At 47.0% G+C, this 24848-nt stretch overlaps 2 protein-coding genes across 3 annotated transcripts in view; both read right to left on the bottom strand.

Moving 5' to 3' along the window:
* The window catches only part of LOC147722730 (uncharacterized), a 637985-nt gene that overhangs the window by 179975 nt on the left and 433162 nt on the right, over positions 1-24848 (bottom strand). The gene's annotated exons all lie outside the window — the stretch shown is intronic.
* LOC147722731 (uncharacterized) overlaps positions 1-24848 on the bottom strand; it is a 488139-nt gene that overhangs the window by 415951 nt on the left and 47340 nt on the right. For both annotated transcript variants that reach the window (XM_086965201.1, XM_086965202.1), the window contains exons 6-7: positions 13518-13654; positions 13319-13432 (exon numbers count right to left, since the gene is read on the bottom strand). In XM_086965201.1, the coding sequence (XP_086821327.1) occupies positions 13319-13432; positions 13518-13654 (251 nt within the window). The remainder of the gene's footprint in view (positions 1-13318; positions 13433-13517; positions 13655-24848) is intronic.

The following is a 24848-nucleotide window of genomic DNA, read 5'->3' as shown; positions in this document are numbered from 1 at the left end:
GCAGTAACTACCAATTACTGCAGAGGGGATAAGCTATACCTTTTCAGTAATAAAGTTAACAGCGTTTTCTACCTAAAATATTCCAAAGACCACCACCTATGTGCCACAACCAACTTAACCTAAACATACAGCAGGCGTTTAACACCTCAGACAAGCTCAGTTCTGCCACAGGTACCGTACTAGAACGGACACGCAAACAGAGGCTGCATGGAAAGGCGAAATCTCAGTCGGACAACTGCTGTTCACTTTTTTCATAATGAATACACCCAAGAAAATTACATGCACAGGTACACGAACGGACTAAACAGTGGAAACCATTTGTCAAAACACAATAGCAAAAGAAGCAATGGCCGCGAAACTGAAAGTGAGTGTGGGCTGTAAGGGTGCCCGCGAGTGATGCACTCAATGACCATTGACTGAGGAAAGCCAGATGGCGGCTGCACGCGTAACCGCAAGCTTGAAGCCAGCAAAAGCCTGTGGTAGCACTTTGAAAACCCACTCACTAAATGTCTCGCAGGGCAGCGCATGCGCAGGCTCAGGCAAGACCTAATAAATGGACAACAGAGGAAATAGTTATATACAACTGCTGTTACTGGAAATTTGCTTGCAAAGTAGTTGGGCATGCTCAGATTTACCAAACTGCAAGTAAATCTGGTGTTCTGACTTTTGGCCCAGTACTCTTAAAATCCCGAATTTGCGTTGAGATCAAGGACCAAATTTGACCATGAGAACAAGTGCTTGGCTCCGAGGTTAAGTGGGGAACTCCAAAAGCTTACCCTTAACTGACAAGATTACCAACAGTGAGGCAGAATACCACTTTTAGAACAGTGGTTGGGCATGAGTGCAATGCCTACCTTGCATGTCTTGCCCAGACCCTTTGCTGAGAATCTGTATGTACGGCGAGTGCTGCTTGTACAAACCGTGTCTGCTAACATGACTGCAGGTTTGTGAGAGTTTGCTGCAGCCAGCAGGATACACTTTGTATTGTCTCTGGTATTGGCAAGGCACAAGCTGGACGGATTGATACTACTGCCCCAAACATGGAAGGAAGTGTACACTGATGGAGACCTGGCTACTTTTAGACAATTTATGTGACCCCATGTAGCAGGGGATTGCCTATTAGTCCTTCCTGAGCACTGGCATTTGGTTGATGGCAGGGGGGAATGGGACTAAATTGTTAGGCTCTGCCTAAAAACTTCTCTATCCCTGTGTTGTGTGTCATTCCTAAAATTGCCCATCCAGGAAGCCTAACAGCCAGGTTCAGACTTTCCCACTTATGGTGCTCATGTTATAAATGCTCCTGGCTGGAAGGAGCATAACTACCTGCAGTGACAGCCAAAGTATTAGACAAAGCAGAGAGATAAGTATATGAAAAGAAACTATCCAAAACTGGTTCCTGAACTTTAAACATTGAGTCCATATTCTTAGTTTATAAACTCGTTTGGGTCCAGTTCCAAGCAGTTTCACCTACGAAGGACAGAGTACTCACAGAGCTACAGTGAACCAGGACTGATATAGCGGTAAGCCAGACTCTTGGAGGGGACATCCTCTGAAATCTACAAATCTTGCAGGAGAAACTGTGGGTCTTTGAGAGCCAGACCACCTGCTTATAAAGGCAGAGGGGGTGCTTTGACCGAAGCAGTTGAAGATTCCAAAGAAAGTGTAACTGAAGCCAAGCAACATGAACTCAAACGTACTATGGCTACAAAACCAAATTCATAAGCAACGATCCACCAAAATATCTGTTCTACTGACTACCATAGAGGAAGAATGAGGCACCAATAGTTTACTGGTCGTGTAGTTTTGCAGCTTGAAGATCTTTCTGGATTCACTATGCTGTGCATTATTCCGCTCTCTAGTGGTTGGGTCCGGAATCGTAGTCTTTTCTTACTTTTTTTCTTTTGTATCCCAGATGGGCGTCGACATCTCACTTACTGGTGTACTTCCTGTGACGTTGGCACGCTTCCTACCGAAGCTCCCACCTTTGGGCGCCATATTCGGATTCTTTTGTTCTTGTGTTCTGTTCGTGAATCCTTGGCAATGTTTTCAAGCTCTTCTTTAAAGTAAATGATTTTCCACTGTGTCTCTTAAAGTGTCTTTTGTTTTTTATTTCTTGTATTTCCACCTTCTCCTGCCTCATCTTCCTGGCGGAGGTGGGTGGGTTCGCTAGTGAATCCAGAAAGATCTTCAAGCTGCATAACTACACCGACAGGTAAGAAACTATTCGTTTTGCAGCGTGAATCTTTCTGGATTTGCTATGGTGTGTAAGACTTTGTAGTGGTTTGTTATGTTTGTGGCGGCTGTGTGGCAGATGAGCGTTGGTTGTTGAATATATGTTGAAGCACTCTGTCCTACTTGTGCTTCCTTGTTCATTTGTATATCCACGCAGTAGTGCTTAGTGAAAGTGTGCACTGAAGCCTATGTTGCTGCCAGCCATATGTCTTGAATCAGTGTGTTAACCAGGAAGGCTATTGTTGCTCCCTTTTTCCTGGTAGGGTGTGCTTGTACCCACTCTGTTAGTTCTTGCTATGCCTGTTTGTGGCAGAATTGTATTGTTTGTGCGATCCATCGTGCAATGGTGTCTTTTGTAACTGGCCTACCCAGGAAACTGGTTGCGAAGGACACAAATAAGTGCTTGGGTTTCCTGTGCTCTTTCGTGCTTTCCATGTAATCCATTACTGCCCTTCTAGCGTCCAGAGTGTGCAGTGCCCTCTCTACGCTTATGGGTGGTTTCTGAAAGAAGCTCAGTATTTGTATTGTTTGGTTCATGTGGAACCTTGAAACCACCTTTAGCATACAGTGTGGGCCTGGTCTCATTACCACCCTGTCATTGTGTATTTGGATGTAAGGTTATTGTTGCGTCAGTGCTTGCAGCTCACTTACCCTGCGCAGCGAGGCGATTGCCACCAGAAAGGCAGTCTTCATTGTGAGCATTTGTAGTGCGGCCTTATGAATGGGTTCAAAAGGCACTTTCATAAGCTCGGTTAGGACTAAATTGAGGTTCCATGCCGGTGGCGGCATCCTCTTAGGTGGTGCGATCCTTTTTACCCCTTCTAGGAATTGGACTACTTCTGATGCAAAGAAGCTCTTTCCTGTCTCTCCTCTTGTGTAGGCTACTATCGCAGCTAGGTGCACTCTTGGTGCAGATGAACTTAACTTTGTTTTCAGCAGGTGTGTCCGATATTTTAGCACTGTTGATTCCCTGGTCATCTTTTTGTGTAGCTTTTCCTTGCTGCACCATTGTGTGAACCTCTTCCACTTTGCCACATAGCACCTTTGTGTGGTAGGTCTCCCTGCCTCCCGTAGCCCCGCAGAGTGCTCTCCGGTAGCCTTAGGTGTGCAAACTATGTCTTCAGGAGCCATGCAGCTAGGCTGAGGCTCTCTGGCTCTGGGTGTAGTACTTCTCCATTTTGCATGGAGAGCAAGTCTTTTCTCTTCCCGAACATGTGGGGTGGTCCCTGCGCCATTTCCATTTTCTGCGAGTACCAGGTCTGCCTTGCCCACTGTGGTGCCACCAGATTCAGTGTCATGTTGCTGGTTCTGCACTTGCTGAGTACCCTGTGAATCAGTGGTATTGTGGGAAAAGCGTAGGCAAATGTTTTTGACCAGCTTATCCATAGGACATTCCCCTGGGATTGTTCCCCTGGTTGCCAAGTATCTGCATTTCGCATTCTGGTGTGTTGCAAATAGGTCTACCGTTGGTGTTCCCCCACCTCCTGAATAGCCTTTGCGTTTCCTGTGCATTGAGCTCCCTCTCGTGGGATGCCGATGTCGGTCTGCTGAGCCTGTCTGCTTCCACGTTGTCCTTTCCTGGTAGATGTATGGCTAGTAGGTCTCTTGAGTGGGATGGCCCAGCTCCATATTTCCTGTGCTAGGTTGGATAGTGCGACTGATTGTGTTCCTCCCTGTTTGAAGATGAACAACATTGTTTTTGTGTGGTCTGTTTGTATCAACACTCTCTGGTTGTACAGTTGTTTCTGGACGGACTTCAGGGCGAGGAGCACGGTCTTTAGTTCCAGGTAGTTGATGTGTCTGATCGCATCTGCTGGAGTCCACAGACCCATCACCTTGAGCTTGTTCATGTGTGCTCCCCATCCCATCTGGGATGTGTCTGTGGTGATGGTCACCGTTGGGGCTGGTGGTGTTAAAGGCTTCCCTTTGGTTATGTTCTCCTTGTTCCACCACGTCATCTCCTCCTTCACTGCGTGCGTTACAACCACTAGATCTTCCCAACTTCCTGTAGCTTGTGACCATTGCTGTTGCAGCAATTCCTGGAATGGTCTCATGTGGAGCCGTATATTGGGGACCAGGTGTATGCAGGACACCATGATCGCCATGTTCTTGCTCGCTGTCAGAGCTCGCCCCTTCTGGTAGTGGCGGGTCTCCTTCAGCAGGGCAAGTGTTCTCTTGTTGCTGGGGAACACCTTGCTCTATATGGTCTCGATCTGTGCACCCAGGAAAATCTTCACTTGCTCCGGTTCCTTTCTTTCCAACCAGGCCAGTGTTTTACACGCCCTGCCCACCGATTCGTAAAGTCTGTGGTGAGCAGCTGTTTGCGTCGATATCATATGTTCTCGGGCTTTTAATTTGTATTCATCCCTTTTCAGTGTCATGGCATGTATCAACTCCTCCGAGGGGTGGAGTGCACATCTTTCCTCCACGTCCTTGAGTTCCCCTTCCAGCTGTGTCAACCTCCTGTCTTTTGGCCACATATTGAGTTTTCAACGAAAGAGCATATCCCTTCAGAACTACCTTATAAGCTTCCCAAATAGTTTGCGCAGAATCTACGGATCCCACATTTTCCTCAAAGAAATACCCAGTCTGGACACTTAGCTCCTCCCTAATATCCGGGATCTTGAATAAGCACGGATTGATGACAATAGTACGGCTTTGCTGTCTGGCACCATGTGTGAAATCTATTCCTACAGGGGAGTGATCTGATAGGCCTCTGGGATAAGTCTTGGGTCACCTAAAGTTACCCACTGAGGCTGCATATGTTAAAAAGTAGTCAATCTGGGAAAGGCTGCCATGAACACTGGAGAAATAAGTATAGCTTACCGGGTCATCCCTCAGTTCCCGCCCAACATCTAGGAGCCCCAAGGCCGTAGTGAAGTCGGATAGAAGTTCATTTGGTCGAGTAGTTTGTCTCACAGCGTGCCTATCCGTTAAGTCATTCATCGTCATGTTATAGTCTCCCCCATTATTAGGGTCCCATCAGGAAGATCCGTGAGCACCCGGCCTAGTTCAGCCAAGGCTACTTTACCCAACGCTGGCGGCAGGTAGACTGATACAATATTTAGGGCTCTTCCCTCCCATTGTGCCTTAACCACTGCAAACCTACCAGCGGCATCTGTCCATGTATTAAGAACAATCAGGGGAACATTTGTCCTAACTAGGATACACGTGCCCCTAGAACCAGTAGTGTAATCTGCATGCACCAGATGCCTATACCCCCACCTGTTTAGGGCCTTACTCTTATTGCCAACCAGATGGGTCTCCTGCAAGAGAACTATGTCTGGGGACTGCCGTTTTAAATATTGCTGGAATATCCCCCTTTGAATTTTGTCTCCCAAACCGTTAACATTCCAAGTGAGGATGGAGAGCACCGATTCATGGTCAGCTACCATTGGTACTCAGTACAAACATCGCGCTGTAGGTCAGACATAAGATCAACAACATAATGAGCTCGATACATATAACAGAATCAGCACCAGCTATTAGTCTGTCATCCAAATAGGAACACAGAAAAAAGGGCCAATACACTTGTTTGTTGTCACAGCAAAGTCTGCCCTCCCGGTTCGTAGCATAGAGCCACACAATTTGAGCAATATCATGGCAACAACAACCACCCCCATCCACCCCCCCCCCCCACTACCTTTAACTACCCCCCCCCACCCTGCTACCCTGCCTGTGGATTCAAAACTACCCACCACCAAACATGGCAGAGTGCCTCTCACCCCACTATGCAGAGGGAATTACCCCCCCCCCCCCTCCATGACTACTTTAGACTTTATCCTTTATAACTACCACTGACCTGGCAATAAGTAATTTCGTGCAACATCATATCACATCATTCTATTCAGCAGATACTTCATATCATCCACCCCAAGTGATCCATTAAGCAATTGTAATACCAAGTCCACAGATCACCCCTGCCCACCCCCCCCCCCCCCGAACCTTGTTCATCGTGCACCAAGGAGAATGTCTCAGCTCAGCAGCCGGACGATTCAGTCTTGATCCTCCAGCCTGCTGGACTCTATAGCCGCCTCCGCGGAAGGTGCATCCGTTCGATCGTCTCTGCATTCCTGAATTACAGGTCAAGTCCTCCTCCGATGTTCCACCGTGGAGCGTTTGCGCACTCCCAACACTTCCAGCCGCCTAGATTAGCCTCTCTCCCCCTCCCTGCAGGCGCTCCGTGGATTAAGGCTGCCACTCAGGGTGCAACACTAAGAAATGTACCTCGGAGGGTGATCAGGCCCAAAGCCAAGGGCTCAAGTACACTGGTATGCCGCTACGCAGCCTATTCACTGTCTGATGAGCGACCTGGCCCCACCTCTGTCGGCCTCTCGGCGGCACCCTATCAGTCCGGTGCATGGGGGGAGGGGGGGGGGGGGGGGGGGGGTAAGATGCAAGCCCGTCCCTCTACTTCACCGCCCGGTCCCCGTCACCACCCGCGTGAAGGCCCAGAAGCCGGGACCTTGATTAGTGCAGGCTCCGGCATCTTAGTCCGCACAGCTCAGCTCTAGAGGGGTGGGGGCCACACGGCATCTTCTTCAACGGCTCCCCCTCCCTACCAGGGCTTCGCACCGGGTCCCCTCTGCTCTCACAGTTGCCCCAAGGGAGGGCTAAGTCGCAGTATTCCGTTAGAGAGCCTGGTCAGGTGCCGCCATGATGGATTCGCCACCTCTCGGACCAGGGCTTACCTCGCCTCAATAACCCTCTTGCGGGCTTCTCTGGGCATAAGTTTCAGCCGGGGGGGGGGGGGGCAATCAGGGCAATACCCCCATCTATCCTCGCTCCACACTCTGGTCTAGTCGGTGGTATGTTAGCTATTACGCCAGGGAAGGGCAAGAGCTCTTTCAGGTAGCAGCCATCTCGCTCGGCTGCTAGCCACGACCCCTAAACAACCACATACTGGATAATGAAGAGTCCAGACATAAGAGCTGGGTCAGTCATGTGAGTGTAGACTCTTGTCACAGAACTAGAGAAGCCAGGTGACTACAGACTCTGGCCACTGAACTGGAGCAGTCAGGAACTGCAGACTCTGTGCATCCAGAAGTGGAGAGTCAGTGTAGGAAGGTACCTCCTGACTATGGTTGCCCCCAACTTTTTGCCCTGTGTTTTAGCTGGTTTTTGACATAGTCGACCTGGGACCCTGCCAATCAGGAACCCAGGCCTACTGCTCTCTCTTTAAAATGGATTCCATGTACCCTAGGTGCATCTACCAATTGGTACTGGGCCACCTTGTCAGACCCTGTAACTCAGGGCATAGGTGTACCCAGGGCTGCCAGGGGCTGCAGCATGTATTATGCCACCCCTGGCTGGCCTCCTAAATTTGACACAACTGGCTGCATGACAGCTGGGGCAAAGTCGTGTAATCACCCTTTGCTGTAGGTGTAGTATACCTATACCTAACCCTAAAATGGACACACAGATTCCTATCAGTCACTCCTATGGCAGGCCTTAACAATCCTGAAGGCAGAGTGCTTGGAATCGTGTGAGATGGTGCTCTGGCATGAGCTGAGCCCGTCTGCAGCTTGCGGAACCAAGTCCTAATAGCTGTTCCATGATATCGCATACCATATACTCTTAAGTGCATTATAATCCTCGCGGTTAAATGCTAACTTTGGTATTGCTTTATCAAAACATGTCGAGTAAGGTGTCATACGAATTGGAATACTAACCCCTCGCCAATTCTGGCGACGGGGTTAGCATTCCACCCTTCTAGAGGGACACGACATGTATGTAACTGTGAACCCCGGTTAAAGTTAACTCAAGCCTCAGCTCCACAAAATGGATGCTGCCACCACAGACACGAGTCTGACCCCCTGCAGCTGGGAGTCCTTCCAGCGAGGGGAGCCTGGACAAAGGGTTTCCTGTCAGGGGCGGTGCTAGCACCGTCCCAGACATGGTTTTGTGTATCCTGGGTAGGCAGGGCTTTTCAGGAAGGTGACTGCTGAGTGGCACCCCGGTGCTCACTACGCATAGGCCGGTCAGAACCAGTTCCAGGGGCACACCAGCCCCTGGCCTGGGGAAGTCCGGCAGGGGAAAGGGGTGTAACCACCCCCCTCCTAGTCCCACCCATAGGCAGGACCTAGTCACCGGGTCAGCCCCTTTTTTTAGTATAAAGATGGGAGCGGGCCCCCTGTTCAAATTAGATCATCTTTGGAATCAAGACACGACTTTCTTCGAAAGGACTTCACGATTTCTTCTTCAAGATTCTCCCTTGTGGCTAAGGAGTAGTCACCCTGCATCAAGCGGGCACCATCCTAAGAACACTGCGGTCTGCTGCAAGTCCTTCTTCACGAATCCGACGACCCAGCTCGACGAGACCCGGCTTCCCTGGCACCTCTGACCTCTACTCACCTCTACAGCAAAGCTGAGAACTGTGAGTGCGACGAGACCTCGAGGGACCGACGATCGCCAAGACTGCACGACTTCTTTGCAACAAGCCCACCGTGTGCTCCACTGGTGAGTGCTTTGGGGTCCGAGAAGCCCCAACCCTGAGCAGCTCCAGCACCGAAGATCAGCCCTCCAGCATCTCCACGATCTGCGTGGGGCCCTTCCGCTTTTGCGTGCTCACCGCGCTGTGTGGCTACTAGCCGGCTGGCTTGTGGCCTTCTACACGACGCCCGACGACATCACTGCTGCTGGTCTGGTTGCTCCAGACTGGCCCTTGCTTCCTTCTTGAAGAGAGGCACCCCGGACCCTCCTGGTCCACTCCAGACGCCATTTTGAGTCCACCGCGTGGGCTTGAATTTGCCAAGGCTTTGTTGCCCAATCCTGGGTCCAGCGACGCCGACAGCTTCTACCTTCGTGGGACAGCTCGATCCTCCATCCTGGTCGCCGACAACGCCTCCTGGTCCGTGAGATCTTCGAGCACAGCGTCACCCACTCACCTAGTCGAGGTGGCTACCATCCGGTGCCCTCCTGGTGCCCACTGACTACTGGCTAGTAGTCTCGAACTTGGTCCCCTCTGCTTTCAGGTGTCATCTTCCATCGATCCAGGCTTGGATCCACCGAACTTTCTTCATTGGTCGCCTGCCAGCAACTTCTTTCTTCCAGGCTCCTGGTCCGGCAACGAGGATTCCCGACGTCTTTTGAGTCCTATGCAGCTGCAGCCCCTGGGCTAGGTAACTTCGGCATTTCGGTGCCCCAGCATAGCCTCACTATCCAAGGGTCAGAATCCACTTTCGTTTTCCTCCTACCAGGTCGGGTTCGCCCGAGAACACTAACTTTGCAATTTCTAGCTACCATAGACTTTTGTCCGCATCTCGCGTGAGAGTGCACACACTGCACCCGAGTCCCCTAGGCCTCCTAGAAGTAATCTAACGATTCCCTAGTCAAGTCCTAGCGATTCCAAAAGCTATTAGTACTGTACTTACCTGCTAGTAATTTCACATTCCACTTTCAGAGTATATGGTTTTCCGTGCCCCTCGGGCATTTGTATATACTGTGCTAACTTAAGTATTTTTGTAAGAGTTTTGGTTTGTGCTTAGTACCCTGTCCTCATAAAGAGTACAGGGCTGTTGTGATACTTAATAAATAACTGTTTATTTTCATAACACTTGTGTGGTGTCCTTTCACTTGGTATTCAAGGGGTATATGTGTGGTAAACAGCTGGCTTAACACGCCCTCTCGAGTCTTTAGCCTTAGACTGCTCGTATCCACGCTACTAGGATAGCTGGTCTATAAGGTTGACTTACATCCAATCATCAATAAGGGTTGCTGGACTGATACATAGTGTTCACTAGAATAGTGAGCACTGCATATCAGGCCACCTTCTCACAGTCAGGAACTGCAGACTCTGGGTATCCAGAACTGGAACAGTCAGGATATTTTAGACTGTGGACATACAGAACTGGAACAGACAGGATAATGACTAGTCCAGACATCAAAAGCTGGGTCAGTCATGTGAATGTAGACTCTGGTCACTAAACTAGAACAGTCAGGAGACTGTAGAGTATGGGGTAGAGAGAACAGTGAGGAGACGGCAGAGTCTGGGTATCCAGAACTGGAGCAGTCTGGGAATTGCAACAACTGGGCACTTAACAGAACAGTCAGGAGACTGCAAAGTATGGGGTAGTGAGAACAGTCCAGAAAGTCTTGGCATCAAGACCTTGAACAATTAAGCAAACGCAGGGTCTGGACATCCAGAAGTGACACAGCTGTGTGACTGCAGATTTTGAGTAATGGTGTGTTTATCACACTTTGATGAGAGTGATCCACCAGGACTGGAGAGTGAAAGGCAGTGTTGATATTAATGAGTTTCAATCAAAGTCTATGTAACCGGATTGCCAGGGGGCAGGGGCGTTTTGATTAATTGTTTGGTCTGCTGCGACTGGGGTCTGTAAATAAAATTTCAAGGTAATGTCGCTCAAATGGCTTAAACAATAGCACACAACTATGCATTTTGCATGATTGAGTAGTTTTCTTGAAATTTCATGTAATTACATAAAAGCAAATTACCAAATTTTTGCACACCTCTTACAAAAGGTTCTGCAGTTAGGGTAAAAGCACCACGATTATTTCCCTTACGGCAGGCAGTCTCTGTCACTTGTATCACAAGTTGATCATGACATTTTTTCAATCTGGTTTAGTGTAGTGCCACCTAAACGCACACAGTAGGAGTGCTTAGATACCGAAAGAGGTTTAGGAAACACCAAGATTTTTGGGAGAAATGTATCTTCTACCAGGTATGTCCCCCTTCATCATGCACTCTGGTCATATATGCTCTGTAGTGTAAAAGAACGGGCCCTCTCTCCTAATTACCTCAAGCTGTCTACTTTACCTTCAATTTGCATTTTATCTTCAATTAGCAACTTATCGCACTGATATTTTCCAGGCTCTATAGGGGGCTTTAATGCATATCCCTCTATTTGCCACCTAAAAAGCTTCTCACTCGAGTCTACCCTGAAGTTGAAGGCATTCTCGTGTTCAGTGAAATGTACTTTTTTTTAAATTTATTTTGTGTTTCAAAATACTGGGTAACAGGAGGAGCAAAGTATACAGGTGAAATGAAAATCACTCCTTGTCAGGGTTCCTTCAAAGTCTAACAGCTACTACATCTTGGTTTAAATTAGTATATTCTGTTTTGTGTGAGACATGCTCCTACTGTTAACCCCACCCTCGCTCACTATCGGGGACTCTAGTAACACTGATATCCCCTTGCTCAAGGAAAAGTTTGAGTTGAGCATCTAAAATCAATCTGATCCTCATGAAGGAAATGTTTTTTCTGTGCTTTTTAGGAGCGGTCTGTTCATCGTTTCAATTTTACAAATATCTTTAGCATTCCTTCTGCTATGCAAGGCTAATTAATGGCTAAATCCGAAGTGGCAGCCATTATTAAAAGTACCATGAGTCTTTAAGCGTGAATATAAAACCGAAGAAAGCATTCTAAATAAGGTATATCCCATATATTCTTTTTTCCTCTAAATAAGGGCCCATCTAGATATTTGTAGTAACAAAATAATACTCTTCCTAACAGCGCCTCAGTGTGTGATCGTAGATAAGGTTTGAAAATACTATTTGGGAGGCCTTACTCTTGTTACTAACAGGGAGAAATATACTGAGGGGGAACTGCTTTCACTGAGGCGGAGAAGGAAACTGGGTTACATTATTTATTACAATAATAATAATATTAATAACATGCTTCGTGCCGGACCTTGGCCACGGGTCAGAATGGGGCCGGGAAACTAATTCAGACTGCAATGCGGCCTATTTCCACAGCGAGTTTGCCCACTGGAATTTCTGTTTTTTTAATTCTGGCGCAGACACGAACAGCAGACAGCATAATTACAGGGGCTTGGCCGGTCAGGAGTTGGTCATGTCCCCCTTTTTTTTGCAGTAAGAAAGGAGTATTCTGGTGTGCAACCAACCTGTGTAAATTGGGAAGGGTCCTCGGAGGCGCAGCAGAACACGGGCAGCAATAACGCTCAGTCTGCTGTGCGTAAGCGGAGGCTACGCAAAAACACATAAGCACATATGGCGTCCGTGCGCTCTTGGGCCAACCCGTGATTCAAGATTACATAGGTGGCATTTGTTACTCTCCCGTGTGTTGCACAGCGGCTGGGTGTAATCTAAATAAGATTCACTTACTGCCTTCAAGCTGACAGGTAGGGTGTAAAAAAACGCATCATTTGTTAATTGTGCACATTCTCAACTACAGTAGAAGCTTCCTCAGCACAGGATATCTTTCACACATCGCGCGCGGCGCCCCTGGCTACTCCGAATGGTGCTTCAGGGTGCAGTGGCATACAGTTTGGGAACCACTGCTGTAGGGGTACAGAGCTCAAGCACCTGTACCGTCACCGCTGAAATAGTGCACCCAGCTAGCGGGGTGGCTGACCTATGTCAGGCCAGTGAGTTGTTGGCATGGCACGCAGGGATGTGTGCCATGTCAAATCTCCACTATTTTGCACCAAAACACGCAGCCTGCAAAGGAAGTGGATGTGTGTAAAGGTACAGGGCCTCTAAGGGTGGCACAAAAGGTGCTACAGCCCTTAGAGGCCTTTTCTGGCCACAGTGACCTTGGTGGTACCACTTACAAGGGACTGAGCTGTGGACAAAGAGTGCCAATTTGTTTGGTTTTCAATGCAGTTTAGGGAAAGAACATAGGCCCTGGGTACCTGGTTGGCAGGAACACAGGGCACACTCCGTCAAAGCACATCAGCAGTTTAGTAAACTTTTTACTTACTTGTAAAAACGTTTATTAAAAAAAATACCTACCTGACCTAGGTATCAAAATATATATATAAAAACAAATTTTTCTAAATTAGTCTTTGATCTATTCTTGTGTGTCGCTCATTTATTGCCTGTCCGAGTACAACAAATGCTTAGCACTGCCCTCTGATAAGCCTAAACTGCTTGCCCATCCTACCACAAAAGAGAGCATTTCAGATTATCATGTTTGCCTCTAAACCAATAGGAGTTGCCTGGACTTTATACAGTGCACCTCGTGTTGGTCCACTAAATAAAGAGCCAGCTTTCTACAAGTATACTTTAATGAAATGTATTGTATCACAAAATGTAAACAATCAAACCTAAACCCACATGACAAGCACTATAGGAAACTTTACAGAAAATTGACCATACTTACACGAAACATTTTTAAGCCTCTGTATCGTTCAATCTCCAATGCCATTCTTCTCAGGAACTGGAACAGGGCTTCGTTTGGGTCCCGATTTTTGGCAGTGAAAGGAAAATGTTTACTCTGTTTAAAAAATAAAAATCTAGTGTAAAAACATGATCAATTAGGTTTTAAGGGATTTAAACATTGTTTGAAATGAAGTACTTACAATGTAAGCCTTTCTATGTTTTAAGCCATTGAGATGCACGATCATAGGGACCAACTTTGATCTGCTTCCACACAGCTCACAGTTATAATCAAAGTCTGCCATTCTTGGGCGCCTGTATTCAACCACATACTCCAAACCTGGATGAAAAATAAAAATTATAACCCAAAAATAGATATAGAGTGGTACTACAGCACTTTACAGCATTATGTAGGTTTTGCAATTCAAAGACGACTTACCAGAAAATAAAATTACAATTCAGAAATTCCTGGGGAGGAACCACATCAGAAATTTCTTTTCAAGGCAGCACGTTTATTGCCACTTGCAGCAAGTACTCCAATTCATGAAAGTGATCCAGGTGGCTTTTGATACTTACATGATGAGAAAGATATATACCCCCCCTTGCTCCATTAGATTCTTTAGGCACAAATCTCTAACAAAAAGATTCTAATGCTGGCACTACACACGTAAAAGGATACGACATGCAGCACATAACAGGTTAGATTACTTATGTCCTCTGGCAATGCCCAGTGGCAGTACCACAGCACATGCTCTAAAACTGAACTATGGATTTCCTGGTAGGTCGAAGTATGAAAGGCTTTTCCCCTGACATGTTTGCACTAGGCGTCCACATGTTGTGCTTCCAGACTAATTTGATGTACTGACCCAACCTTGATTTTGAGTTTAGGACAATTCAGTGGGACGAACCCTCAGCTGGCAAATTTAGAACATAGGAGACTAGATATAAAAAAAAAAAAGTCACAGAAATAATAGTCCCAAACAAGGACCACACACCCCAATGATGTCACTGCTGCAGTTCTAGGCCCTCGAGATCAAGTGTTCAGTCAATGGTTTAGGAAACAAGTACACTTCTACACAAGCACCCAGAATGGAACCCCATGTAGTTGCTAAATTTTTTGCAGTTTTTTTTATTTTTTATGTATAAGCCCACATATAAAATCCAACAGTCCATCGTACATTTTTAGTGTTGTGAAATCACTCACAAGAAATGGGCATAAGCAGCACCCAAAGGCTTCACTAATTCCAAATAAAATGATTCAGATATTGAAATTCAGCCAAAAGAACCCAAGCACATGCCAGGGGTGTGAAGGTATAAAACCTTGCAGTATTTGTTTAGACAGAAGAAGGCTGATACTAGCATTGTAAGGGCACAGGTGGGCAGAGAATGTGAAGGCTCACCAGCTCAACCCAGATAATACAGATTCGTTCTTGGCTTTTCCTGGTGTTCTCGGTCTAAATAGATTCATGCATCAGCCGGGTTTTGTGGAGGGCTTCTTCGCAACATGTTGGCTCCACCCGACCGGCGCAGTTCAGCTACTCATGTTGACAGTTCTCTGTGTACCCCCACCGCCCAGCAAGATTTCATGCAGTTATCTAGATGTTGGCTGAGCCTGGAGGGAGAGTAGTAATCCGGTACATGTTCTAGTACTGACAACACGTTTGATCTGCACTAGTGAATATGCCTTCCCCACAGGGCACTAATGAGTACAGTGGAGGACTGAGGGGGGTCAGTTATATTCTGGTGGCCCAAATCAAAACCCAGCTAGCTGCCTTTTTAAAATGTTGAAACACTTAATCAGTCTTCGAGAATGAATGGTCTCTTACTTGTAATCCTAGTTCACTCTCAGGGGAATCTCCATTGAAATCCTAAGCACTGAATTGTCCGCCCATGTGCAGTGATCCGAAGCACTTCTTTAAAATATATGATTTTTTTAGTGCACACAGTCGCCTGTTTATAACGCTTAAAAGCATATGAAGTCTATATTGGTCAATTAGTTTAATTTATATTTTTAAACGGTCAAAATATCACAAAATAATTTCCAGGAGTTGAATATTTTCTTTTAACTATCCGTCATAAAACCATTTTTTAAAGAAATGGAGAAGTAATGGCAATATAGACACAAAAGCTGCAGTACTGTACTTCTAAACACCGACACTGTACCTCTGAGAGCTCACAGTACCTCTAGTGCCCCAAAATGCCAAAAGATGGCAGTTAGCCCAGTTGTTTTTATATAGCAAAACAAATCATGCAAAAAAAATATATATATATTAACTATTTTAGTCTCTCCCACTGAGAGGAGGGCAGGTTGTTATGGATTTCAATCGAGATTTCCCCAAGAGAAAAGTAGGATTACAGGTAAGAAACCATTCTCTCTCTTTCTCTCAGGGGAAACTCCATTGATAACCATAAGCACTGAATAGAATAACAAGCCCATCCCTACCAACGGTACCGGCAAAGTAAAAGGATCTATCCAAGCAAAGATTCCTTATCCTACTTCAGCATCTGTCTAGCATCAGAGTCTAACCAATAGAGCCGTGTAAAAGTTTGAACAGACCTCCATGTAGCTGCTGTACACATTTCCACACTATGAATGTTTCCCATTAAAGCAGCTGTTGCTGCTTTCCCTCTTGTAGAATGAGCCTTTGGTCTACCAGTCAGGGTTTTGTCTGCTTATAGCACAATAGAATGCAAGAGACTATCCACCTGAATATAGAGTGTTGAAATGCGGCTAGAACCTGTATGTGAAGGGCCATTATTTACAAACAATTGTTCGGATTTGTGAATATCTAGTTTTGACTAGATAACATTTTAAAACCCATCTCATATCAAAGTGCAGAGATATCTTTCTGCTGGAGGTAAAGGATTCTGAAAGAAGTTTGGCAGGATAGTGGTTTGATTAAATGTGAAAATCCAAAACAACTTTGGTAAGAATTTCAGAGATCTTATAAATACCTTATTGCTATGAATTACAACATATGGATCACAGACTATAAAGCTTGAACCTCACTAATCCTATGATAAATTGACAACCAAAGAAGCTGTTTTCCAAGAAATTTGCTTTACGGATAGGTTTGAAAGGAGCTGCCATGAGACATGAAACTAGGACATTCAACTCCCTAGGAGAGGCTATTTAACCTCTAAACAGCATCTAGCTTGCCTTTCAGACAGCGCCGAGACACCTTTGTGGTAATTGCTCACTTTAAAAAAATTCTTAACATAACATAGGAGACGGGTGGCATATTGGTGGAAAGACTTTAATGATACCTTCCAAGTCCTTCATAACTGAAATTTTTTAGTGAAGAACATTTTCTGTAGGCCGTAATATGCACCAAATGGACTTTAATAGAAGAAGAAAATTGTAGGACATATTTAGCCAAATTCAGTATGGTAGTAAAGCTTTTTAAAACATGCTCGGATAAATGTTCTGGTCAGAACACCAGATACAAAATGTCTCATTTGAAAGAATAAGATGAAGAATAGATAGACGTTCTGTTTCTTTTAGAATGTCTGTGCATTCTTGCATGTACTTTGTATGTCCATGTTGAGCGAATTCAGAAGCCATGCTGCCAAACTCAAAGAGGGAAGTTTAGGATGGACAAAGTGGCCTCCGAACCTCATGAAAAGGTCTACACAGCAGTCTCATGTGTGGTTGTTCCGACATGTGTAGGACATTCGCAAACCACCACTATCTGGGCAATTCCAGAGCTATCAATATAATTCTGGCCTTCGAGTAACACAGTTTGATGATTATGGTCGGAATAAGGGGCATGGGTGGATCAGCATAAAGAAAATTGCCAGATCAGTTGATCAATATGGCATTCACTAAGGTCCCTGGTTGGTAAAACCGAACGGCAAAGTCTAGGCATTTTTTGTTTTCTGTGATCGCGAACAGATCTACATGAGGAAAACCCCCAGGTGCAAAAGAAGTCTTGAACAACTGAGCCTTTTAGTACCCACTCATGAATTTCTTGAAGAACCCTGCTTACGGAGTCCGCTGGTGTATTTTGGGCAGATGGGTTACAGTAAACTGTAAGCTACTGGCCAGGAACAAATGCCATATTGTTTTGTAGTGTAGTTCCTATATTCCCAATAGGCTCTGCGCATTGGAATAATGTTAGACCCGGCCTCGTGGCGTGGTCCTCCCTGACCTGTAGCAACACCCTTCCAAGCGTACACCACGACAGACCCCCGAGTCCCCCGACCTAGCCAACCCTTCCCTCCCTGTTAGGCCTAACCATTCCCTGACTTCCCAGCCCGTACCTCCATCTTCCCGGCCCATAGGCCTTGTGTGCCCACTTTCCGGCACCTAAGATGGCAGCCCGAGCCAGCGCAGCCTAGGCCAAGAGGCGCCACCCTGGCGTGAGGACAGAACGCTCCCCGCGAGTGAGAGAGGGAGGAGTAGTATCCTTCACACCTCCGACCTCTCCTCGAGAAGTGGGTTTCGATTACCCCTCCGGCCGCCCGGAGGGCTGGCTCCACGCTTGCTGTGTGTCTGGGACTCCTCCCGAAACCCACCTGAATGGATCAAAGGGCCGCATGGCAGGAAACCCCAACAAGCGGCCCCCAGGTGCCAAGTCCCCTGCAGACCAGAACTCCGGAGATCAAAGAGGAGCAGTCCTATAACTGGGGTTGCTCCGGGACTATCGACAGATTCGATTCTGGAACGACGAGAGCCCTGCTGACGTGGTCGCGGCTCGTTGGCAGAGAAGGACTTCTGCTGGAACCACCTGAGCCCTGCTGAGTGACTCGCGGCTCCCCTGCAACCTTGGAACACCTGAGCCCTGCTGAGTGACTTGCGGCTCCCCTGAAGATCGTAGGACCTCCGACATCTTGCTTGAGCCCTGCTGAGTGACTCGCGGCTCCCTGACTCATCTGGTCCAGCTGGACCCTGAAAGATCGCCCGCATCCCCCGGCTCGAGGATTGAGAGCTGTGCGCCGGATACGAAACGATATTGACACTGATCCCTAAGACTGTCCCACTACCCCTACCCTGACCGAGACTCATTGAGCTCTTGCTCCACTTGTAACTCTACCAGCTTCCTCTGATCATAAAGATCCCTTGAACCACGAGATAAAGAAACGTTCTTAAGAAGCTACGGTGTGGTGTCTCTTTGTCGTTGGTGCTTGTGTGGTGTGTACGATCCTAGATTCGAGACTCTCCCCCTGAGAAGTCTCCCTCCAGTGCTCGTCTTCGTACCTAGGGAGGTGGGTCCCAGGGTGGTCAGGTACACTTCCTGCCCTCCCCTGAGGTCGCCTTCTAACAAATAACATATACTATAGTTTAGACGTAGGACTGAGGTCGACTAGGTCTATCGAATATATTAGACTTAATTGTGAGTGCAGCTAGCTCAGAGGTCTCTGGAAACTCTCGAATTCACAAGAAGGGATTAGTTTCTGACAACTGCATAAACATGACAAATTTGTTTCCCAAGAATAAGAAATCAATCTCTAGAGTCGCGGAAACAATAGACAGTTATTTTACCTAGTCATTTGTGCATGCTTTGTTTCACCAGAGGTGCTGAGAAAGAGAGACTGGCGTTTTCAATAAAAAGTATTTATCGAACTGTCTTGTTTCTCATGCAGAGGAAATTTACTGCTACAGTCGTCATACTGGTTGCAAAGTACAATGCGTACAGTAGAAAGAGTATTATAAAATAATACTGTAAAAGCATGAAATGGTTTCTAAGCCATAAAATACACACACTAAAAAAAGACTAAAAGTACTCAACTGGTGCTCCTAAAATACGCCTAAGTGTACCTAAGTCTAGTACAAGGGAAGAAGTAAGTGAGGTGTCGCTTAGTTTTAGTATTCTTTGCCAAGAATCTATTCCAAGAATTCTCTAAGGGTCTCATCAGTTCCGTACCTTGGTTTAGAAAGAAGAGGTCTGGTATCTCTCTCTCTCTCAGGACTCTATTTCCCAGCAACCCACAAGGGTAGCCTGGAAACACTGGAGCTGAATTTATCATCAAGAGATAAGACAGCATCTCTCTCAGTGAGTCAGCTGGAGGGTCAGCTTCCTTCAGAACATGCTGCAGCAGGGCGCCAGGCAAGTAGATCGTCGAATTGCTCCAAACCACTGTGTGTTTGACTGGGCAAATGTAAGCATATTTATACCTTGAAGGTGCAGAGTTTGATGTAAGGTTGTACATAATAATGTCATCAAAGACTCAGTTCTTTGAAAACTCCATGAGTTCTTGGATAAATCAATATTCAAGCAAGGGGAAGACCCCGACTGCTGAAGGCGGGTTTTTCCAAGTAATGGTTGTGGATTCTCGGAACTAGTGGAAGTAGCCATGCCGTATTTGGACTGCATAGGCGAAGTCTAAATATGGTTATGATTTCTATGCCTTTATAAGGATATGGTAATTTATACCTATATATGGGTATGAATCAGGAAAATTACACTAGGTTCCTAAATTCATATACAACAGTTTGGGCTTTTAGTGATAAGGTTCTGGACTTCGTCTCTTCTTGTTTGTTCAGACAATAAATCATTGTTGGGTAATTTGAATTAAAAAAATAGGGATTTAGTCTTGAAGGATAGCCGGAAGGACTTTAGAGCCAAATCAACAGCCAATAGCTTCAGAAGGTTGATATGGTGTGTCATTTCTTTTGGGGACCATGTTCCTTGTATTTAAAGGAGATCCATGAGCACTCCACTCTTAAGTATTTGGTAATATTTGCCCTACCGGAGTAGGTAACAGGGGGGCTCATTTATTGGAGCCTACGGGACGTTTCCCCGCTTCAGCCATTTGATGCAGACTCCTTCCTTTTGGTGGACTCCTTTGATGTTGCTGGAAAGGCCTTGTTGCAGATGGTACTGGTGTTCTTGAAGGCACTGAGTGGGTTGAACCCTCGGAGTGTAACAACACCATCTCTCGCAAGCCTTGTGAGGATGTTTACTCTACTCCTAACGTTTCTCCAGATCAAAGGCTTCCAGGGTTTCTATTTCCATGCAAGCCATTTCATCATCTGTGTGACTCCCAAATAAAGTGGTGCCAGAGAAAGGGAGATTGGGAATTCTGTGTTGAGCTTTTTGCTTCAGAGCTGTCAAATGAAGTCAATAATCTCTCCTGAAATTAAACTGTGGCAATAGCCATGAGTTGTTAGCAAGGAAGAACCTGCTGAGATTCCGATTAGACACCATAATTTCTATAAAGTCTTCCCTGTGGTCCCTTGGTAAATCATCCAGTAATTGTTGTAGGGAGTCACATAATTACCATCATATCTTCTGAGGAGGGCAAAAGCGTTTGCAGACTTCGTGTAGATAGCTATGGTTCTGCATACTTTGCGTCCTGTAGAGTCCAGTTTACGGTTTCTTTTTCTGGTGGGATATTGGATGAAGGGTTGGTTAAGTGGACTTTCCTTGCAGCTAAGACTACAACCGAATCAGGAGGATCACAAAGCAGAAATAATGGGTCCTGTTCAAGAGGTTTGTATTTTTTCTGAAGCCTAGATGGAGTCGCTTCAGCTGAAGTTGGTGTGAGTAAAGCCTCTATAGCTGGTTCCAACAATTCTGGACTTTAAGTATAAATCAAAGTAATTATCAACAGCCTTCTTTATAGGCTGCAAAACATGTCCCAGTTTTGGCCTTCCTGAAGTAAGCATAATGCGCACACTAAAGAAGATTAATTTTAACAGAGTGCTCTGGGATACCCACATATGGGCAGGACTATTCCGTGCTTATGAATGTCAATAGAGATCCCCTGAGAGAGAAGTGCATCTTACTGTTGCTCTCCCATACACTGGAACAAGGAACCACAATGTTAGGCCAGTTGGAACTGGTCAATGTGTATTCAAAGTCAGACACAGTCCAAAACTGGTTAACCTTTCCTTGTTGGCCTGCAACAGCACAAGGGGATAGGGGATGAGGGTGGAGTTGCAAATGAAGAGAGGGAATCTAAACAACCAAATGATGCGGGCTGGGAGCTGCCCTTCACAAACATAATCTATTGAGTGAAGCACAATGGCCATGTAATCTACCGACCTGCCCTGCCCATGCATCTCCTCACACACGGAGAAGAAATGCGTTACTTACCTGTAACAGCAGTTATCCAGTATTGGTGTCTTTCATAGATTCACATGCCTGAATCATTCCCCGTCGTCGAGACGGGAGCCTCCGGTACATAAAAAAGTAATGTCCTATAGACATACAGAGAGAAAAGGGTCTAAGGGCCTCCCCTTAGTAGCCTTTCCTTGTCCTTATGTAAAAAGGACCAAATTCTCACAGTCAGCCAATCAGCTCAGACCTCCCTCTAGAACCTTCCTGGGAGGAGCCTCAGTCCCTCAGATTTTCGTACGCACCCAGCTAGGTTGGCGTAATATTGTCAGAGTGGGATGAGAGTCCTTCCAGGGGAGGCGGGAGGGTTGCATGTGAATCTATGAAAGACACCAATACTGGATAACTGCTGTTACAGGTAAGTAACGCATTTCTTATCCAGTATTAGGGGTGTCTTTCATAGATTCACATGCCTGAATCAGAATAGCTAGCAATCATAGGAGCACATTTGTAAAGTAAAGTTGCTCTGCCATCATGTTAGATAATGCATATAATATCATACAACATGGAGACAGCATAGATAGAATATCACAAGAGCAAGAATGTGCATACCTGGAAGGCGGGATGTAGGAAGGCTCACCTTACTGAAAGAGATGGCGAAGCACCGCCTGGCCCACTGCTGCATCCTTCTGGAGTTCGATGTCCAGTCAGTAGTGTCTGGAGAAAGTGTGCGGTGACTTCCAGGTCGCCGCTCTGCAGATGTCCAGGATCGGCACTCCAGCGAACAGTGCTGCTGACGTGGACATCGCCCTGGTGGAATGAGCAGTGACATGATCATCCAAAGGCCGGCCGGCCGGCCTTGTCATGGCAGAATGAAATCGCAGAGGAGATCCATCTGGAGATGCTTTGCTTCGTGAGAGGCAGGCCCATTCTCGGTCTGCTGTATGCAACGAACAGTTGTGAAGATTTCCTGAGAGCCTTAGTCTTGTCCAGGTAGAACTTTAGGCATCTCATAAGGTCCAAAGAATGCAGCGACCTTTCCGCTGCTGTGGAAGGGTTGGCAAAGAAGGACTTAAGGACTATTGGTTCATTGAGATGAAAGTCCGAAGGTACTTTTGGAATGAACTTAGGGTTTGGTCTCAGTATCACCCTGTCCTGTCTGAATTGCATATATGGTTCCTGAATGGACAAAGCTTGTAGCTCGCTAACCCTTCTGGCAGATGTTAGAGCGAGCAAGAGCGCTGTTTTCCATGAGATGTGTTTAATAGATGCCCGATGAATGGGCTCAAACGGATGACGCATGAGTTGGTTGAGTACCAGATTAAGCTGCCATGTAGGAGGGACTTTCCGAGGCCTCGGAAAGGATCTGTAGAGTCCCTTCAGGAATTGCTTGACTAGCCGACTGGATCACAGAGAAGGCCCTGTGACAGTTCTGGTGAACCTCGAGGTAGCCGCCAGATGAACCTTAATGGACGCATGCGCTAGTCCCGACTGCGCTAAATGCAGGAGGTATGGTAATATCTGTTCAGGGTGATGGCGAGGGGCCGCAGGCCCTGGTCCGAACACCAAATGCAGAACCTCTTCCATTTGAGAGTGTAGGTTTTGTTCGTACTGTCCGCCCTTGCTTTAGCTAATACATCCCTGCAGTCTTGTGGGATATTCAGGCCACCGAACTCTGTGCTCAGGAGCCAGGCCGATAATTTGAGCGATTGGAGGTTCGGGTGCTGTACTTGCCCGTTGGACATCGTCAGGAGGTTCGGGTGTTGTTTCAGGCGAATCGGTGATCTGATGGAGAGTCGAAGCAGATCCGAGAACCAGTGTTGCCTCGGCCAGAACGGGGCAATTAGGATCAGGGTACAGGGCTCCACCTTCATCTTCCTGAGGAGCCTCGGGATCATCGGGAATGGAGGAAAAGCGTATGCAAAGGCGCTGAACCATCCGATGGAAAATGCATTTCCTAGTGACCCTTGTTGGGGATGCCAACTTGCGTAGCTTGGGCATTTGGCGTTCCCCTTGGTGGCAAACAGGTCGATGTTCGGGACTCCCCATTGAGAGAAGATGTGAGTCAGAGCACTGTCTGATAGTTCCCACTCGTGGGAGAGGGATCTTTGCCTGCTCAGGGCGCCCGCGATGGTATTGTCCTTTCCTGGGACATATTCCGCTTTGAGTGGGATTCCGTGCAGCACTAGCCAGTTCCAGATCTTTTGCGATTCGCGTGAGAGAGAGAGAGCGAACGCGTTCCCCCCTGTTTGTTGAGATAGTGCATCGTCGTGGTGTTGTCTGTCCTGACGAGCACTGGGGAGTTCTGGATGCGTGGCAAGAAGGCCTGGAGAGCCAGATACACGGCTCTCAGCTCCAAAAGGTTTATATGGAGCAATTTTTCCTGAGTGTCCCATTTGCCGCTGATCTGAAGGTCCTGGAGAACAGCGCCCCATCCCTCTAGGGAGGCGTCTGTGGTTATCACCAGAGGTGATGCTGGAAGGAGAAACGGTAACCCTACAGTTAGATTCATGCGACCTTTCCACCATTCCAGACCTTTGGACATTTTTGGCGTGATCCGAATAATGTCTTCGAAGGAGCCAGTACTTTGAGTCGATTGGCTCGTGAGTGCCTCCTGCAACGGGCGCATTCTGAGTCTGCAGGAAGACATCATCCCTAGGAGGGAGGTGTAAGTCCGAACTTTTAGGTGTGTCTTTGCCGCCACAGCCGTGGCCAGAGATAAGATCTTGTCCGTCCTCTCCTTCGAGGGGAAGGCTCTTGTGCACTCCGTGTCCAAGGTGGCCCCTAGGAACGTGATTTTCGTTGTGGGGACCATGCAGGATATTTTGAGATTGAGCGTTAATCCCAGCTTCTGAAAAAGAGTGGTGCAGGCGTTGGAGGATTCGGCTGCGCCTTCGGGTGAGGGTGCTTTCACCAGCCAGTCGTCTAGGTAGGGGAAGACTTGGTGACCCAGCTGACGCAGAAAGGCCGCCACCGGTGCAAGGCACTTTGTGAAAATCCGCGGCACGGACTTGAGGCCGAATGGCAGGACTTTGAACTGAGTGACGGCCCGCCACCTCAAACCTCAGGAATTTCCAGTGACTTCTGAGGATGGGGATGTGGTAGTAGGCATCCTGGAGATCTAAGGATGTCATGAAATCTCCTTTTTCTAGAATGCCCAGAATTTCTTGAATCGTCACCATCCTGAACGATTGGCTCCGTAGGAAGGCGTTGAGCGCCCGGAGATCCAGGATGGGCCTCCACTTGTTCTCCTTTTGTTGTACAAGAAAGAAGTGGGAGTAAAATCCCTTCCCCTTTGAGGATGCTGGCACTCTTTCGATTGCTCCCTTCTGTAGCATTATCGAAAGTTCCTTGAGCAGCAGGCGCGGGTGTTTGTGCGTCAGTCTGCGTGGAGGTGTATTGGGAGGGGTGGAGGTGAATTCGAGAGAATGGCCGAATCGAATAATTTGAAGAACCCACCGGTCCGTGGTGATGTACTGCCAATTGGTGAGGAAATGGGTCAGTTTTCCTCCAATTTGAAAGGATGGAGTG

Source organism: Lissotriton vulgaris, chromosome 4_1 (genome assembly GCF_964263255.1).
Source record: "Lissotriton vulgaris chromosome 4_1, aLisVul1.2, whole genome shotgun sequence".
NCBI lineage: Eukaryota > Metazoa > Chordata > Amphibia > Caudata > Salamandridae > Lissotriton > Lissotriton vulgaris.
Note: the sequence above shows the minus strand (reverse complement) of the source record. Positions and strands in the feature narration are given on the sequence as shown.